Source organism: Myxine glutinosa, chromosome 12, assembly GCF_964187855.1.
Source record: "Myxine glutinosa chromosome 12, kmMyxGlut1.1, whole genome shotgun sequence".
Taxonomy (NCBI): Eukaryota; Metazoa; Chordata; class Myxini; order Myxiniformes; family Myxinidae; genus Myxine; species Myxine glutinosa.
Window position 1 is genome coordinate 2,273,610 of NC_136272.1, and position 19,159 is coordinate 2,292,768.

A 19,159-nucleotide genomic window follows, 5' to 3' on the forward strand; every position below is an offset into this window, starting at 1 on the left:
AGATTAGAAGTTGGTACTTGGCTTATTTTTCAAGATATTCAGCTCACAAGGTTCAGACATACACAGCAGTGGCTATCTTGGATTTTGACGTGGCGACCCAATTTTCAATAGCGTTCTTCCTTATGCCTAGATACACCCACACACCAGATTAGAAGTTGGTACTTGGCTTATTTTTCAAGATATTCCGCTCACGAGGTTCAGACATACATGGCGTCAGACATTAATGGCGGCGGCCATCTTGGATTTTGACGTGGGTTGCACCCACACACCAAATTCGAATGCCGTCCGCTTACGCACGCACGCACGCTCGCACGGACGGGAAAACCATAGTCCCCCTTTCGCTCCGCGGTGCGACGGGGGACAAAAAGGAAACGTGTGAGGCATTGGTACCCAGCAAAGTACAGCAGTAATTCCGAGACTTATTATTTATACAATTTATTACCAACCTCTCATTTTTTTTTGTTAAAGCCACAATTTAAAATCATGGATGAAACATCAGGTATCGGTAATCGGCATTTTAGGTTCCATGTTAAGGTAGAAAATAATTAACCAATGGATACCTTTAACATTTATATAACTTCCTGTTTCCACATGTGACCGTGCTAAAGAATACATCTGTCAAAATAATCCCGAGCCCAAAGTGACCCGATTCCTCCAAAGCATCCTTGAAAAGGAAATCAAGTCCAACGTGAATCGCACAAGAACATATACGGTTCAAATATATTTATGATCCATATACATTCAGATAAAACTTCCTGCAAATCAACACAAACATTCTTACACGATTTAGCCTTTGGCTTTGCAGCCATTGTGTTCTCAGTCCTTTAAGGGTAAAACACATCATCAGCCTGATGTACAAAACATGTGCAAGTGCCCCTTTAACCATCGGTGTGCTACCAAGAGTCCACAACTAGCAGCTTACAAAACCTCGTTCGCTTGGCCGCATGAATGGAGGAAGTAGTTTTAATCTGCCAGCTACGGAGACCATCTCAAATATCCAATGGTGGTTCATCGAACGTTTCTTTGGATTCGAGCTCGAACCTCACGCGAATGGTCGGAGGTTCCATTTTTAGAAGCACATTGGCACTCAGTGACACCGAGTAAGTTCTGCTCACCGATAACAAAGCTGCACCGATTATATACCCTCAGGATCATGATCGGGGTTATCCGCAGCTGCCGATCGCAGAACCCCTTTTTGGAAGTTCCGGATAGAGCTGAGCAGGACTCCCCGGGCCGGTCCCGAATCGACTGTCGTGATGGCTGTGGGTGATGGACGAAGCAGCGGTGGAGGAGGAGGTGGTGCCGAGCCTAAAAATGGAGGAAAAAAAACAAAAAACGTGAACATTGATGGAACAGAAAATAAAAACAAGCCACAAATGAAGGACACGACTAATGAAGAAGCGATGTTGACATTCATTTCGAAGAAAGTAAATGGCGTTAAAATACAAATCTAAAGTGGTTCAAGATACGTGTTGAGACTGTGTTTGGTTGGACTGAGATACATTTATAAACTCCTTTACATAAGCAGTGCATCTGCAAGCAGCCCAGATGAACGGCTAGGCCAAAAAATCATTTGGCGTCTCCGCAGATGAACCCCTCCCTCAACCCCACAAAATAAATAAATTGATAAACAATGGAAACCATGACTACAAACATCTTGTCAAGGCTGCATGGCAAAAAAAAACGTTTCAATTGTAAAGCATTGAACGGTTCTCTAACGACGTATTTTTCGGCCTCCAAGCCGATGTGGAGTACAAGTCGATTTGGCTAATTCTCCTTTTTTTCTTTCCTTCATTCATCGATAAGAAGTCTGTTTGGAGCACAAGACGAAAGCAGATCGATGACGATATCTATCAAAACTGTCAATCACAACAATCAAGGTGGAAATTCCTTCTTGACAATCACAACGCATCGCTCGCTCCCGATGGCACTTCCAGGGTCATGAATATGTTCATTAATGTTTTGTGTATATTATTTGAATTACTTTGTGGGACGAACTTTCAGATAAATGAGGGATGTAAATAGTTTGTGGCATGTTTGTTATCATATCGAGGTTCAGTATTTAAAACAAGCTGTGGAATCATCAGTACTGGCTCAGAGCACATTACATTTTGTCGCAGGCCTCTACTCCTTAATAAACATGAATACATGACATATTGTATTACATGCACTCCATGTGTGTTCACCTGGCTTTGAGCCAAGATTAACCCCTTTTGGTTTTTTTTAAACACAAGATTTGTCTTCATCCCAACAAAGTATTCATATTTCCTCCAAACTCTGATCGCACCATCTCGCAGCACCTCAGTGATGCCTTGTCCGATCCGGATACGCCACACACTACATCCGGATTCCCCACACGCTACATCCGGATTCGCCACACGCTACATCCGGATTCGCCACACGCTACACATCCGGATTCGCCACACACTACACATCCGGATTCGCCACACGCTACATCCGGATTCGCCACACGCTACATCCGGATTCACCACACGCTACATCCGGATTCGCCACACGCTACATCCGGATTCGCCACACGCTATATCCGGATTCGCCACACGCTACATCCGGATTCGCCACACGCGACATTCGGATTCACCACACGCGACATTTGGATTCGCCACACGCTACATCCGGATTCGCCACACGCTACATCTGGATTCGCCACACGATACATCCGGATTCGCCACACGCTACATCCGGATTCACCACACACGACATTCGGATTCGCCACACGCTACATCCGGATTCGCCACACGCTACATCCGGATTCGCCACACGCTACATCCGGATTCGCCACACGCTACAGCCGGATTCGCCACACGCTACAGCCGGATTCGCCACACGCTACAGCCGGATTCGCCACACGCTACAGCCGGATTCGCCACACGCTACATCCGGATTCGCCACACGCTACATCCGGATTCGCCACACGCTACATCCAGATTCGCCACACCCACCCCCCACCCATCCCGAACAAGCAATGTTGGCCCTTCATTTTGACAAGCACCCCTGCAAATGCTCATTTTTGTATTTATTTTGTGCTCTATTTGTTTGTTTAATATTTGTCTGTAATATCGTTAAGTGAGGTTAAAGTTGTGTTATCATGCGAATATCTCGTCTATTTAACGTTATTTTGCTTAACCCTCCGCTGAACATTCAAAATCATTTATTTATTTATTTATTTACAAGCATCTTCAAAGTAATCCTCGGATACAAGTCCAATTTTATAATTTGTTTGGCTAGCTTTAAATTTTTACAATTGAAATTCAAGAATATGTTTGACAAAAAATACAAATTTTTCCAATCAACAACAAAAAAGAAAAGTTATGGAAACGACAAAATCTCTTACCCAGTGAAAACTGGTATCTAAAGGTAGCTCTATCTAAACTGGGAGGAAAACTATCGGTGATACATATTAGTTTGGGGACATGCGTCTCTTGGTCCGTAAAGGGTTAATGCTGCACTTTCTCGAGATGCATCCACAACGTGAAGTGGAAACATGCTGGTGAGTTTTAAATTAACAATTATAAAATGTATTACAGAAAATATCACAATTTGCAAATTTCGCTCATTCATGCAATTCAATCTTCTCAACCACAGATATGTTGATTCCGAGTACTACTCGAGGCCTGGACTTCCGGTAAAGAGAGTATTGACTTGTACGCCAAAAATACGGCAGTGAAATTTCGAAATACCAGGAAAATAGAGTGAACAGAAGTTGTGAAAAACATGAATGTAGTCCTATCAACTTTAGCCGTAAGAACCAAGTGGCTTTGAGGTAGCAGTAGGAAAGGTGTGCTGCCAAGACAAGATGGTTTGTGCATGCCGTTGATCAATTTTGCCTAAAAACATTATTAATAATGTCACAAAAAGCCACAGCTGACACACAGCAAGCAAGCTTGATCATGAGCAAAAAATCAACAAAATAAAATAAAATATTCATTTATTTATTTCAAAAAGTGATGTGTGGAGGATTTGAGTTGTAAGGGAACCGTGACAGAGATGGCTGTTACCAACTGTGGATTGGACCTCAGCAACGGCCGTCTGCCGTGGTGAGCCGGAATGGAACAAACATTGGGGAGGGTGAGGAATCAGACGCAGAGAGTGGATGCATGGGGTTGGGGGAGGAAGTACACAGCATCTTGTCAAAAAAAGGGTAAACAGCAATGTAAGCACAACTTCCTGTCCTGTTAATATTGTCACATTATCACCACTTCTAGGTCGTGCATACCAACAGACTGTAGTTTCATTACTTCACATCAAGCTGCTATGGAGGTCGGCGTCAGGAAGGGCATCCGGCCGTAAAACATTGCTTCAAAAAGGGGACCAAAAAACAACAACAACCACGGTTCCCGAAAAAGGCCAACCCCCGCTTTGCGGGGAAAAATGGCCTCTAAAGGTGGTTATTTATATTTTATATAAGCTGCTATGGAGGGAAACAGACTACCAAGCCCGTGGGCCTCGGCCCCACTTTTTATTGTGGTTTGCACCATTAAATTTTTCTTTTGAGTTTTGAAGAACGTGGATGGCTGAGACGACAGAAAACAGGTACGGTGAGGCTGCATAGATGTCACTTGCCAGGAGCCAATCACGGTGCACCTAGTCTCGCAGGGCCTTGTCGCCAAGCCACGCGAAGCATAATATTCACGCATGCTTTGCCTGGGCATTTATTGATGGGAATAGTGAAAATGTTTTCGTCTAAGTCTACATTTCTTTTGACCTTGCAATGCCCGAGTCCTGGCGATTAATACTGCACCATTTTGAACTTTGTGATATTCGTGGTTTGGGTTGAGATGCAAAAATGACCGACACGGGATCTTGTTATACAGATAAATAATGATGCTGGAAGTGAGTTTTTATATAAATGTCTATTTTAAAGTACCAAGAATGGGTGCAACGCTCGTTCAGGCAGTTTTTCGCTCCAGTTCATCAAAGATCATTTTACCGGACGAGATCCGTTGTGCTCTACTCATTTATTTTCATTCCTGTGTTTCTAGTCATGTTTTCATCCAATTTTCCTGTCATATACGCATGCATAGTTGTGTGGAATTGTCAAATTTGTATCCCTATAAAGGTTTGGCCTACCCGACGAGTCAGCATGTTGCTTCCCTATCTGCTTTGACCCCATGGGTTTCGTTTTCGTTTCTTTTCTCCAAAGTATTGTAGTCATTTCTCTTCCCTCAGATTCATCCTTTTCCCCCTCCTTGCTCCAAAAAATATAAACAAGACGTCGTCATGCGGAGCACGATACTTGCAAAATCCACCTCTCCCCAAAATAAAAAGTTTCCATTGATACATCATATTGTCCATTTTATTAAGATTAAAATTGATGATCTTAATCAAAGCTCGGGTCAACTGGATTAAAATTGATGATTTTTCAGATGAAAATTGATGAATTTAGAAGTTTGACATAGAGTTGACCTTTGAATTGGGAAAGCAACTATTTTTGAGGTCAGTGATGTACTATGTAATTACTAATTACTGTTTCCTTTTCAGGTTAATAGGATGAAAAGTGATGATTTTCGACCTTGATTTGACCTTTGACCCCAAAAATAGTTTGTTTCCCTATTGATGATGCACTATGCAATTACGTTTTTTTCAGGTTAATCAGATGAAAATTGATGATTTTAGAAATTTGACCTCAAGATGAACTTTGACCTCAAAATCAAGAGGCTTCTTCACTATGGCCAACTCTACCATCTGGTGAAGTTTCGTGAAGATCCGTTTAAAATTGTGACCTGTAGGTGATTGACACACAGACAGAATAACGCACAAGACCAACCAATACACTTGAAAAATCTTTGATTTTGCAAGCAATAAAAACGCTTCTTCACTCAAAATATAGGAAAAAAACAAATACAAAACAAAACTAAAACTACCCGACAGTTCCTCATTCATTCATTCTCTGACCCTTCTCTATTTCAAAATCCCCAAACTGATTCTTCGTTAAATGAAACGTTTCTTGCTTTAAAAGCTCTGAATAACATAAAAAAGCATCTCTCCGCCTAATGTCCCTTCTTTCACCCGAGGCTAGAGCTAGTGCGGGCAGGGGTGACGCTGGAGCTAGTGCGGGCAGGGGTGAGGCTGGAGCGAGTGCGGGCATGGGTCAGGCTGGAGCGAGTGCGGGCAGGGGTGAGGCTGGAGCGAGGGTGGGCAGGGGTGAGGCTGGAGCGAGTGTGGGCATGGGTCAGGCTGGAGCGAGTGCGGGCATGGGTCAGGCTGGAGCAAGTGCAGGCATGGGTCAGGGTGGAGCGAGTGCTGGTAAGGGTGAGGCTAGAGTTAGTGCTGGCATGGGTGTGGCTGGAGCGAGTGCAGGCATGGGCACCACCACCTCAGGTAACCCCCATCAATACCTTGATGATTTCTGCCCTCATTATTCCACCCCAACCACACACTTTATTTTCCAGGTTATTGTCTCTCTGTCTCTGTCTCTGTCTCTGTCTCTGTCTCTGTCTCTGTCTCTGTCTCTCTCTCTCTCTCTCTCTCTCTCTCTCTCTCTCTCTCTCTCTCTCTCTCTCTCTCTCTCTCTCTCTCTCTCTCTCTCTCTGTGTGTGTGTGTGTGTGTGTGTGTGTGTGTGTGTGTGTGTGTCTTCTTCTTTTTCTTCTATGTGTGTTTCTTCCCCAGATTGTCTTCTTCTTCTTCTTCTTCTTCATGTTGTGTTCGAGTTTGTATCCAGCTTGTTCACGGCCTGTGTCCCCCTCCCCTCTTCCTTCAATCTCGTTCATCCTCATTCTGCCTCCAAGGGTCTCTCCGTTGCATCCCTCAACATTGCTGTTGTTGTGTTTCCCCCATTTCCACCATGTTCTTCATGTTCTGGTCCATTCTTCGAGCTGATCTTCCAGGAGCATCGACTTTGTATTCACAAAAAGAAGAAAAATACACATAAAAAGACATCAGCTGCAATGATAGATTGCATGACTTTGCTTAGAATTGGAAGAAAACAAATAATTCCGAGAGGATCTGTTGTTTTTCACCCGACCTGGGTTTGTTAGTGGTGTTGGCCAATCTTACCACAGATAGACAGCTGCCTAGGTCAAGGATAGGTGGAGAAAGCCGAGTGGACAGGTGAAGGCGGCATTGCACGTTCGAGAGTATGGGCACTGATGCCATCTGTGTCTGTCACCTAGGGGATTCCCAGCTTAATTCCCTCAACTATTCGTGGCACGAACTTGCCAAATTACCAGCTGTTGGACATTGCACTCCCGTTAACTGGGTGACGATTTCAACGCTGCTTCTTATAGTCCGTTGTTTGCTCCATCCTGGGTGATTTTCGCGCCATTTTGAGAAGCACTCGGCGTGTTGACCGGGTATCATTCAACCACTTCATCCTTTTCAGCTTGGAGTTCCCTTCTTCCTTATCTGTGGCACAGCTGTACCGGCCGACTCGGGTTCGTCGCCATGCTTCGGTGATTAACCTTCTGAGAACTGGTTGCCTATGTCGGCTTCAAAGTTTGTGCGCACCTTCCCGACTTTGATCCTTCAAAACGGGGCTCACCACCGACCCTTGCCAAATTACCAACCCGCTGCGGTTTAATGTGCGAACTGCTTGAGTAGGCCAAGTAGCCACATCGTAAGTCACCAGTTAACTTTGAGCTGCATTTATGTATGGAACGTTCGTACTTGTTTAATTTGGGGATTCTTAGGAAAGACGTTAATTGTTACATTTAATTGACATCATTGTACTTCGGGTAGATATTAGGGAGTAGTAAAGGTTTCTTACAACGTTACCCTTCTGTCTCCTGTCATACATTGGTTTCAACCTTAAAACATCACGAAGGGAACATCAGTGTCTTTATTTTCTGTTGTGATTGACTCCGGGTTACCGTTATACTCACTGCGGTGCCCCGAGGTCCACACGCGCACGCACACACGCACGCAAGCACACACACACGCTGATACCCCGCAATGTGTGACCCCACTTTACATGGACTCGGGTTAACACAAATTAAATATTCGATTTTTTATTATGTAAAAAATTTAAATCCATCAAGCGAATCAAAAGTTGCAAGTTTAAACGCACCGCATCAACTGTAAAATGCGACCGCAAGTGTTCACATCTCTGGCAGCCAATCAGGGCGCATCTTCTCCCAACCAATGAGGGCACACGTTGTCGTCGCCCTGCTCTGTGCGCCACCATATTGCTAATTGTGCCAAAAGCTTTGGTAATAATGCTTAAAGTGTCAGGAAAAAGTGTCAGTCTGGAGCTGAAATAGCAAGTGTTGAGATGGATCGAGTCGGGTGTTGGTGCCACTGCTGTTGGGGGTGAATTTGGGTTAAGCGAGTTGTCTGTAAGGAGAATTGTAAAGAACAAAATAACAATTAAAGCACATAATCAGTCCACGACTCACGGAGGTGCAACAACTATAATGAGATCTAGAAGCAGTTTAATGTTGAAGATGCAGAGAAAAAGAAGTTCATCCTCTTGGATTGAGGAGATATAAATCGGTGTGCTTTGACTTTAAGCTAGGCCGTAATTATGGCCATGGCTGCAGCAATTTGGATAACACCACCATAAGTGGTGAAGCTGTGCAGGCAGCAGCTGAATTTCTATCCAAGTTCAAGGCCCTTATGAAGGTTAACCCTCCCAAACTAGTTACCCTCGCTAGAGAGTAACATTGGCCACATTTGGGTCCATCTGTTTGGCCACATAGAACGTATGTCTTTTAATTACATACTACTGAAATGACAATGGCAATGATAATGACAATGGCACATCATGATAATTACAATGGTGCATAATGATAATAATAATGGTAATAATAATTAAAATGGTACATCATGATAATAATCTAAATATAATGGAGCAAGTGTTGATGTGCATGTCTTCACCCATTGGTTGGACAGCTGACCTGATGCCACCTACAATTGTAACCCGAAATCGTTAACCTAAAGGATCAGATGACTCAAAAGACCCCTTCCAAAGACCCATAAAAACCCAAATGACCCCGGGGATCCAAAGGAGCCAAAAGACCCCAAAATAATAGGACGACCGAAACGACCCCGAGGACCCAAATTATCCAAATGGCCGAAAAGACGCCGAAGACACAAAAGACCACAAAGACCCCAAATAACCCGGGGGCCAAAAAAGACCCAGAGTAAAAGACCCAAAAGATCCCGAATGATCTTAAAATCCCTAAGACCTTTTAGACCCTTTAAGACCCATTTTACCTTTAAGACCCTTTCGTCACTTTAGGATCCCTTCATAGTTTACACCCCTTAAGTCCCTTTGGACCCCTTAGACCTGAACACCATTTTGACTCCTTAAACCCTTCAGACAGATGAGAGAGCTTGGGCTCTTGACCATTTTGAGCTTTATAGACCCTTTTTACATGCTTCAGAGATTATACCCTTTCAACCCCTTTGAAACGTTCCCTTTCGACCTTTAGACCATCGAGAACCTTTTAAGTGTAAACCGCACAGACATCTGTAGTCTCTTTGCAAAACACAGACGATACTTTTATCAGCAAGTGATGCACAGAAATGACCCACCCAGGGGGACGGTACTCTGTTAGTAACTATAAATGGTACATAATGACAATGATAATATTGATGAATAGTCACAAGTGGGACAAATTGTTGTCTACCAATGGAGGGAGGTTATAGGTGTGGTGCATTAGGTGAAAAGGTTCATTTTTCAGTATAATTTGATGGAACATCAGGGGCCTGTGGGGCTCAAAGGCCTGATAATCCGATTGTATTTTTTGTATACAAAGTCGAGGCTCGTGTAAGAGCGAACACAAAGAACACATAAAAAAACAGTAACAGGAACACACATAAAACATATAATAGAGGGAGAGAGAGAGAGAGAGAGAGAGAGAGAGAAAGAGAGAGAGAGAGAGATGGAAGCACAACAACAGTAGAGAACATGGACATCGGGAGATCTGTGGAGGGGAGAGGACGAGGGCACCCACTGCATAAACAAAGTGGACAAGAAGCTCAAGGCACCAGTGTTTGCACAAACTGAATGCTCAATCCTGTGCTCTCGTGCACACTCCACATGACACACATTAACCTTTAATGCTACCTGGTGTGGCACAGCAATACGACATTAAAAACACAAAAAAAATAACTCGTTAAAAATAAATAAAACGACTAACGTTGTAATGCACCAATTAACTGCAATCCTACTCTTCACAGAACACTTACCAGTTGGGGTTGGTGTTGAGGGTGTCGTTGTCGGAGAGCTCAAGGTAGAGTCTAGAAATGGATGAAGACAAAAAAAGGTAAAGATTGTTATGACTCCTGAGTTTATAAATAACCTTTAAGACGCAGGTCGGCACGCGTAACCCCAAAGCCGTCTTCATATCTTGTAGCATTCACTTACAATAAGCCGTGATTCATGATCCAACGACGGAAAAAGGAACAAAATAAACTTTTGAATACCTCAGGACAAGCTTTGCGAATTCACACATTTCATTCAGTTAGTCAACAATGTGCATAAAACGGTACCTACACACCTGTAGCACCATTGGCAAGTGGACTTTCTGGATCTTCATTCGGAGAATGTCGTGACTTCTACAGGAAATACAAGGAAGCAAAAACAGACACGATATTTCATGAAGAGCCAAATTTTAAAATGCTTTTCATAATAAATTAATTTATTCCAACATTGCCAGAAGAGAATTGCCATTCAGGATTGCCCATCGACAGTCAGTAATGCAAGAGGATGCGGAAAGATAGGAGGGCGGAAGATAGGGAACATTCGCAATGCTGACGACTTGGTGCTGTTTGTGCAGTCAGCAAAATCTATGGAAAAGGTTAGGAGTGAGGAAATCAGGCCGAGGCCAAATCGGTAGAACACGCAGACATGATTTTACCAGACTCGGTGGTGTAATGGTTAGAGCGTCCGCTCTGAGTCTGGGAGGTTGACGGTTCGAACCCCTTCCAGTGATAAAAGACTAAGTTCATGGAGCACGCTACCTCATGTAGTGTTCAAGTACAATATATACTTCAATTGAAATAAAATAATGATTCTAAAGCTCGTTAAAAAAAAAAAAAACCCGGACGTTTATCGCCGTTGACGCAGCTGCTATCGCACCACCCAATCTAACACATCACCATTGGTTCTTCACGCATGTTTGTCTTTTACAACGTCCTTAAACACTGTTTCCTGTTTGGAATGATTTTCAATTTCGTTTGATTGTTAGACAGGTAGACAGAGTAAAAATATTATTTCACTCCTGCCTGCGCATGTACAATCAGGCCAAATTCAGAGCCAAGGCATTACAAAACAGCAGGTTCATTTTCCAATTCATGTTCAAAACACAACATTCCATTTAAAGAAGTTGTTCCTTGATCATAAACTGGCACTTGTGGACGGACAGAGAGACATGAACCAGTCTTAACCCCTCTTTTGGCTTGGTAGCTAAAATGCCTGGTAGCTTCATGCCTTTGGGAAAAAAAACATTCTTCACCCATTTTGACAGGGGTGTCCATGCTTTGTCGTGTCTGTGCTGTGCCCATGCTGTCTGTGCTATGCTGTATTTCTTCTGGAGTAATATAACAAATTTAACAATTAATACAAAAATCCCTTATGAACAATGAACTGTCAATTGAACGGAAATTCAACAAAACAGACTAATCTGTAGTGAACATGCGTTTTGTTCTTCACTAGAAATGCAGGTGTAGAGGCCTGTGAGAGGGAGACCAGCCAAGAGCACTCATGTTCACGTACTCGGTGGGGCGAGAGAGACCACCGGGCAGAGAGAGAAATGTCCACGTGCTGAGACCGCCGAGAGAGAGAGAGAGTCAATGTAGGCACGTGTTAGGTCCACAAGAACCAGCACAACTGCGACTGCCTGTGACCAAGAGTCTGGACCAAGAGCCTGGACCAAGAGAGCAAATTAACCGCGACCGCCTGCGATGCCAGCCACGAACCAAGAGAAGGCAAAAACGTGTTCCAAAATCCTTTGTTCGCCCTCCAAGGGGGAGGGGGGGAAAATATTGGAGGTCTCCTGGATCCAGATTGGTGGAGCCAATAACTCCGCCCCTTTCACCCTAATTGGTGGGTTTCTGAACCTGGACACCATGATGTCCCTTGGAGCCTGGAGCAATGCCTGGTAGCTTATCCCTTATAAGTGGAGGACCGATCTTTCCTTTCCCCAACGCATGACAAAATAACCAAAAATAAGAGAAAGGGACGAAGATAATGGTCTGCTATGAAATAACTATTCCAAGGGACCTGTATGGTGGTTGCCATTACTTTTTAGTGTTTTTCTCAAAACCGCAACAATATGTATGTATGTATGTATGTATGTATGCATGTATGTATGCATGTATGTATGCATGTATGTATGCATGTATGTATGCATGTATGCATGTATGTATGCATGCATGTATGCATACATTCAGTGCATTCAGAAAGTATTCAGACCCCTTCACTTTTTCACATTTTGTTATGTTGCAGCCTTATGCTGAAATCGTTTAAATTCATTTTTTCCCTCATCAATCTACACTCAATACCCCATAATGACAGAGAGAAAACAGGATTTTACAAAGTTTTGCAAATTTATTAAAAAGAAAAAACTGAAATATCACCTTGACATATATATTCATACCCTTTGCTATGACACTTGAAATTTAGCTCAGGTGCCTCCCATTTCTCGTGATCATCTTTGAGATGTTTCTACACCTTGATTGGAGTCCACCTGTGGTAAATTCAATTGATTGGACATGATTTGGAAATGCACACACCTGTCTATATAAGGTCTCACAGCTGACGATGCATATCAGAGCAAAAACCAAGCCATGAGGTCGAAGGAACTGCCTGCAGAGCTCAGAGACAGGATTGTGTCGAGGCACAGATCTGGGGAAGCCGACAAAAAAAATTCTGCTGCATTGAAGGTTCCCAAGAGCACAGTGGCCTCCATAATTCTTAAATGGAAGAAGTTTGAAACAACCAGGACTCTTCCTAGAGCTGGCCGCCCGGCCAAACTGAGCAATCGGGGGAGAAGGGCCTTGGTAAGAGAGGTGACCAATAACCCGATGGTCGCTCTGGCTGAGCTCCAGAGATCCTGTGTGGAGATGGGAGAAACTTCCAGAAGGACAACCATCACTGCAACACTCCACCGATCTGGGCTTTATGGCAGAGTGGCCAGACGGAAGCCTCTCCTCAGTGAAAGACACATGAAAGCCTGCTTGGAGTTTGCAAAAAAGCACCTAAAGGACTCTCAGACTGTGAGAAACAAGATTCTGTGGTCTGATGAAACCAAGTTTGAACCGTTTGGCTTCCGTCTGGCCACTCTGCCATAAAGCCCAGATCGGTGGAGTGTTGCAGTGATGGTTGTCCTTCTGGAAGTTTCTCCCACCTCCACACAGGATCTCTAGAGCCCAGCCAGTCTCTGACATCGACTGGGAGAAATGTTTGCCCACTCCTCCATGCAGAATTATTTCAGCTGTGCAATGTTTGAGGGGTTTCTTGCATGCACAGCTCGTTTCAAATCCCCCCACAACATCTCGATGGGATTTAGATCCGGGCTTTGACTTGGCCATTCCAGAACCCTCCATTTCTTTCTTTTCAGCCATTCCTTGGTGGATTTACTGGCATGTTTAGAGTCATTGTCGTGTTGCAAGGTTCACCTTCGGTTGAGCTTCAACTTTCCGACAGATGGCGTCACATTATCCTCAAGCACCCTCTGGTACAATGAAGAATTCATGGTGGATTATATGATGGTGAGCTGCCCAGGCCCTGATGCAGCAAAGCTGCCCCAAACCATAATATTTCCACCACCATGCTTTACAGTTGGTATCAGGTTCTTGTGGTCAAATGCTGTCTTTGGTTTTCGCCAAACATGTCTTCTGGTACTGTGGCCAAATAGCTCTACCTTTGACTCATCTGTCCAGAGCACATTGTTCCAGAAGTGCTGGTCTTTACCTAGGTGTTCATTGGCAAACTTTAGTCTTGCCCCAATGTTCTTTCTGGACAGCAAAGGTTTCCTCCTGGCACACCTCCCATGTAGATCAAATTTGTGCAACCTCTTTCTAATGGTAGACTCATGCACTTTGACATCAACAGTGGCAAGGGCTACCTGTAGGTCCCGTGATGACATTCTGGGGTTCTTAGAGACTTCTTTCAGCATCTTGCGGTCTGCTCTCGGGCTGAACTTGCTGGGGCGGCCTGGCCTGAACAAGTTGGCAGTTGTTTGGAATCTTCTCCACTTGTACATGATCTTCCGGACAGTCGAATGATTGATTTCAAATTGTTTGGAGATCTTTTTAAATCTCTTCCCAGACTCGTAGGCATCTATAACCTTCTTTCTGAAGGCCTCAGAGAGCTCTTTTGATCAAGGCATGGTGACACCGCACACTCCAACAACAAAGAGAAAACCAAACTAAATGTCTGAGTTTTAAATAAGACAGGTTCCTCCAAGATCCTCTCTAACGATGTTCTAATCATTTGCACCTGAGCTGGTGCACCTATTCGGGTGTTCAATAGTTGTAGGGAATTAGATAAAACCCCTGTTTGTCAGACCTGGTAATCATTCCTTTGTCCCTCATGGCAATGCACACATATAAACACTTAGATAGGTCCTTAGTGCACACATTAATTAGTTCCCTTCCCTTACAATGACCTTGGAAGAAGACCGGCAGGAAGCCAGATCGGGGCACCGCCGGATGGCCGCCGCCAGCCGCACCACCAGCTGGCCGAGCAACATCGTGTGAGACGAGTTGTAACCACGCCCAGGAGGACTGTGATTGGTTGGCGCGGAAGGCGCGAACCTGGAACCAATCAGCGTGGAAGGTGCGACGAGGTTCGGCAAATGGCGGGAAGCTACAAGGCCCTGGTTGGTGGCACGCCAAGACTGACGTCACAGGGAAGGTTACAAAGGGACGTGCTGGACGATCTTAGCTCTTGCTCTTTGCACTCTTGGACTCTGCGCCCTGGACCCCTTCATATTGGAGATCTCTCTGTGCTTGATGCTCTTGCTCTTCTTGTCCCTTTTGTTTTCATTGGATCTTCCTTCTTGCGTGCTGGACCTTCGTACTTCGTGCTGGGTGATGGTTCGTCGTGGTGCTTGGAGCGGGATCCGGTGCAGTTGGTACTGGAGTGAGGGACCTCGTGGTGTGCGGCGGAGCGAGTCGCATCGAGGCCGGGTGGAGCGTGCGAGCGAGGAGACTGAGGTTTCTTCGTGTTCGGAGCTTGGAGCCGGACGGGGCCGCGTTGAACGACAGATAAGGACGCACCACATTTCCCCAGTACACAACGGACATTTATATTATTAATTCATTTTCCCCTGCCTCATATTTTGAAGTCGGTGTGTGGGATCCCAATTTAGGATAATTATTAGATTTATCATCGCGTTTCCCTGTCCCGACCTTTATTTAAAATAAACACTTGCATTACTTTCCATTCCTTGTTAAACCCGTGTCCGTTTGAGTATGTTCCCTCTCCAGGTAAGCGCTTCCGCCTCTTCTTCTTCTTCTTCACTTCTTTCTCCTGCGTTTTATAGCCGAATCCGAGTTGGTCGTCGCCTCAATTAAATCCGTTCGGTCTTCCGCGGTCCCTGGTGTTAACCTTGAGGGATTCGCACGACAATATATATAGACATATACATATATATATGTATTATATATACACACACGCTAACCACTCACTCGATGAACATGGCAATAGATAGTTGGGTTCGCTTGAGGACCCTGTGTCACAACACACCCTTAGCCGAGAGAGGGGGCAGAGCTTGGACTGCACTTAAACAAAGACCTCCTACTGCCACTTATTATTAATTTAACTTGGTTTCTCAGAATTCGGGATCATGAAGACCAATCTGCAAAGAATGGCAGGAAACAACCATTAACTCTTTTGAGTCTGCACCCCACTTGTGTCCGACACACCCCGCCACGCATCCGACACCGCTCATTTATATAAATTACCTCAAATGTTCTGAAAACCCGATGTTACATTTTGCAGATGACGCTACATTGTGCTGTACAACACCATATCCCTCTGCTACGCAGGCTGCTTCCCTCCTCCTCCTTTCTCCTCCTCCCCCTCTTCCCTCCTCCTTATCCTCCTCCTCTCCCAATTTAATTTCCTGTACAACATATGCTCAAGTTAGACAGTATTGTCATCATACTATAATACGCAATTTGGTGTTTGTCTGTCAGTCCTCCTGTCAAGTTGGATTGAGATTGGATAAGTAACGACCGAATGCATCAGAGTCAAAAATCGTCAAAGGGTCAAAAGGGGTTTTGTGACTTGCGATACAACCGCCCCCAACCCCCTTTCCCCCAACCCTCGCCCCAACATCCTCATGGAAGTACATTTTATTAGTGGGAATTAAGAATGGTGAGACAGTCTGATAAGTAATAGTAATAATGATTGGCAATAATAAGGATAATAACATGACCCCCTGCCCTTCCCGTAGTGAGCAGGTGTACTAGTTACACAAAGGTTCAGTGTTGAAATATTATTTTCCATGTTCTACAATACATTGGATGTGATAACCTTGCTGAGTCTTGGCACATATGACTTTTCCATGAAGGCCTAAATTTGGCATATTCCATATAACCGTGAATGTTTAGCCTTAATTAACATCTCGTCGATATATATGTAGATCAAACCACATGATACTCATATTATACAGAATTATGTTGAAAAATGGTTGTTTTTTTCTTTCTTTCTTTACTCCATTCAAGCCGACCTTGCGTGCCAGGGTTTTGCGCTTTCTGCGCTCTTCTTCAGAGCCATGCAATGAGTGAGCTCGGGCAAGTCGCCGGAACTGCTGGATCTGTAACACATGGTTAGCATTCTTTAATCATGACAATGCAAACAACAGTTCAACCCAAAACCACAATCACGTGTTCCCACAATTCGCCCAAACATAACACGAGATACCAGAGACAAGAAAGACACGAGTTCCCCCAGTTTGTCGCATTCCAAACTGAGGGAGAAGCCTCACTATTTGGATGTATGCATTTTATCATGTTACACTGTTGGATCCACATGAATTTTCTGCTGCCCAGCAGCTCCAATCAAAAGAAGGAAAAAAAATGTAAGAAAACTGCAAACATAATATGCAAATCATTTATTATTGCAGAAGATTTGTCTTCTAAATCTATAATAAAAATCCTGAAGAGCCAAAATACCCTGAAGACCCAAAATATCCCGAGGCCGCAAAATAACCCAAAGACCCCAAAACCCAAAAGACCCAGAGGATCCCAAAGATTCAAAAGACCCTGAAAGACCCTTAAAGATCTGGAGGACCCAAAAGACCTCAAATAACCAAAAGACTCCAAAGACTCCAAAGACCCATAAGACTCTTTTAACCCATTTGACCCCAAGATACTTAAGACCCACAAGAACCTTTGGACTCCTTTTATCTTTTAGACTCTTTCAATACTTTAGACACCTTTAGATCCATTCACCCATTAGACATTATACCCTTTAGAGTTTAGACCCTGAGCACCTTCAGACCTCCACACCACTTAGGGTTTCCACCCTTTCGACTTTAACACGAGACAACTTACCACCTTCAGACCCATTAAACAGCTTGGACCCTTGACCATTTAGACTTTAGAGCTTTGCACCTTTTGAACCTTTTTTTATTTCAAATAAATTACAAATAAATGATATCAGTAATATTACAAATAAAATTGGATGAAAGAAACGTTTCTATTATGATTGTTGTAAATTATGACAACACAGCAACTCACATAGTCACTTTCCTCAGTTAAAACAAGCATGTGCCTCTGTAGCGATGTTTAGTGAGGTGAACATAGTGAGCTAATAGATGCGAGTTTTACTTAAAACGGTCAATGCAATTCCACCAGGTGCATTTAGCACAATCATGATTAATACCAGATCCATCGACATATTATATAAGGTACAATGGCAGTAATTTGACAGCCACATACCTTTCAAAATATACAATGTACATTGGTAGTTGGTACTATGACTCAAAGGAGAATTGCTGTCTGGCATTTACTCCCCCAACTCCTCCCCTCACTTTCTTCAAAAGGACATTAACCTCCCTGAAGAGGTGCATAACCAAACTGTGTCATTGAATTGTCTGATTCCGCAGAACTCTTGAAAAAGATAATTTCCACTAAAATTCAATCAAGTGAATAATTAAAGACAACAACCAGCAAAGAGTGTGTGGCACCTAAAGGAAAACAGGTGCCATTGAAAACAAGAGAAGTATTATCACTCCATAACTACATTTGTGCAGGCATGTGTGAACAGGCCTGTGCATCCAAGATCAATTCCTTGACCTGGGAAATTTTGGACTGACCCATCAGTCAGGTCAGCATTTTGGACCAACCCATCAATCAGGTCAGTTCTTGAGTCAGGTCAGTCTCTTTCTTGACAACAACAACAACATGCATTTTAAGGCCATTTTCCCTGCTAGAGCGGGGGTTAGCCTTGCGGTCCCCATGACAATATTCTCCATTTTGCCCTATTTTCTGCATCTCTCCTTGTTAACCCCCTTGCCCACATTCCTTCCTCCACCATCTTTAGCCAAGTCTTTCTCGGTCTTCCCGTCCTCTACTTCCTTCTACATTCATTTTGATCACTCTTCTCAACCAGTCACTTTCATCCTTCCTCAACACATGACCAAACCATCCCAACCTGTTCCTCTTCACAGCATCAATCACAGGCAATATTCCCATCATCTTCCGCAATTCATCATTTGTCTTCCTCTCTCTCAACGATACTCCACACATCCACCGAACCATTCGCATTTCCACCCTTTCCAGCCTTCGTTGCTGCTCTACGTTCATTACCCATGTCTCGCTCCCATAAATCATAACACTTCTCACACATGCAGCATACACCTTTCCCTTCAGCTTCAACGACACTCCCCTCCTCGTCAGCACGCCACTCAGTTCCAGAAACTTCTTCCGTGCACATCTCACTCGAGCAACCGTTGCCGAGTCTGATCCACCTTCTCCATTCAGCACGTCTCCAAGGTAGCAAAATGTTTTCACACCTTCCAGCTTCACGCCGTCTCCAAGATCCAACTCAACATTTCCTCCATCTGCAACTCCCTCTGTGCACACCTTACATTTGAATGTAGCTGCCACACTGGTTAATGACCCTCTCAGACCACTACATTTTTGATGAACCCACTCAGCGCACATTGTACATTGAATGGAGTTCCCTCTGACACCCTTCCTGCACACAGCACGTGGCCACTTCCCAGTAATTTCCACCTC

General features: G+C 44.0%; 1 protein-coding gene across 3 annotated transcripts in view; it reads right to left on the minus strand.

Moving 5' to 3' along the window:
• Nucleotides 1-419: 419 nt before the first annotated feature.
• PXK (PX domain containing serine/threonine kinase like) overlaps nucleotides 420-19,159 on the minus strand; it is a 148,667-nt gene continuing 129,927 nt past the window's right edge. Inside the window, exons 15-19 of one of the 3 annotated variants that reach the window (XM_068133402.2) lie at nucleotides 16,645-16,731; nucleotides 10,462-10,519; nucleotides 10,151-10,201; nucleotides 4,017-4,047; nucleotides 420-1,308 (exon numbers count right to left, since the gene is read on the minus strand). In XM_068133402.2, the coding sequence (XP_067989503.2) occupies nucleotides 4,034-4,047; nucleotides 10,151-10,201; nucleotides 10,462-10,519; nucleotides 16,645-16,731 (210 nt within the window). In that variant the 3' untranslated portion in view covers nucleotides 420-1,308; nucleotides 4,017-4,033. Of the gene's footprint in view, nucleotides 1,309-3,995; nucleotides 4,048-10,150; nucleotides 10,202-10,461; nucleotides 10,520-16,644; nucleotides 16,732-19,159 lie in introns of all 3 variants that reach the window. The other 2 variants (XM_068133403.2, XM_068133401.2) reach the window with 2 other exon arrangements.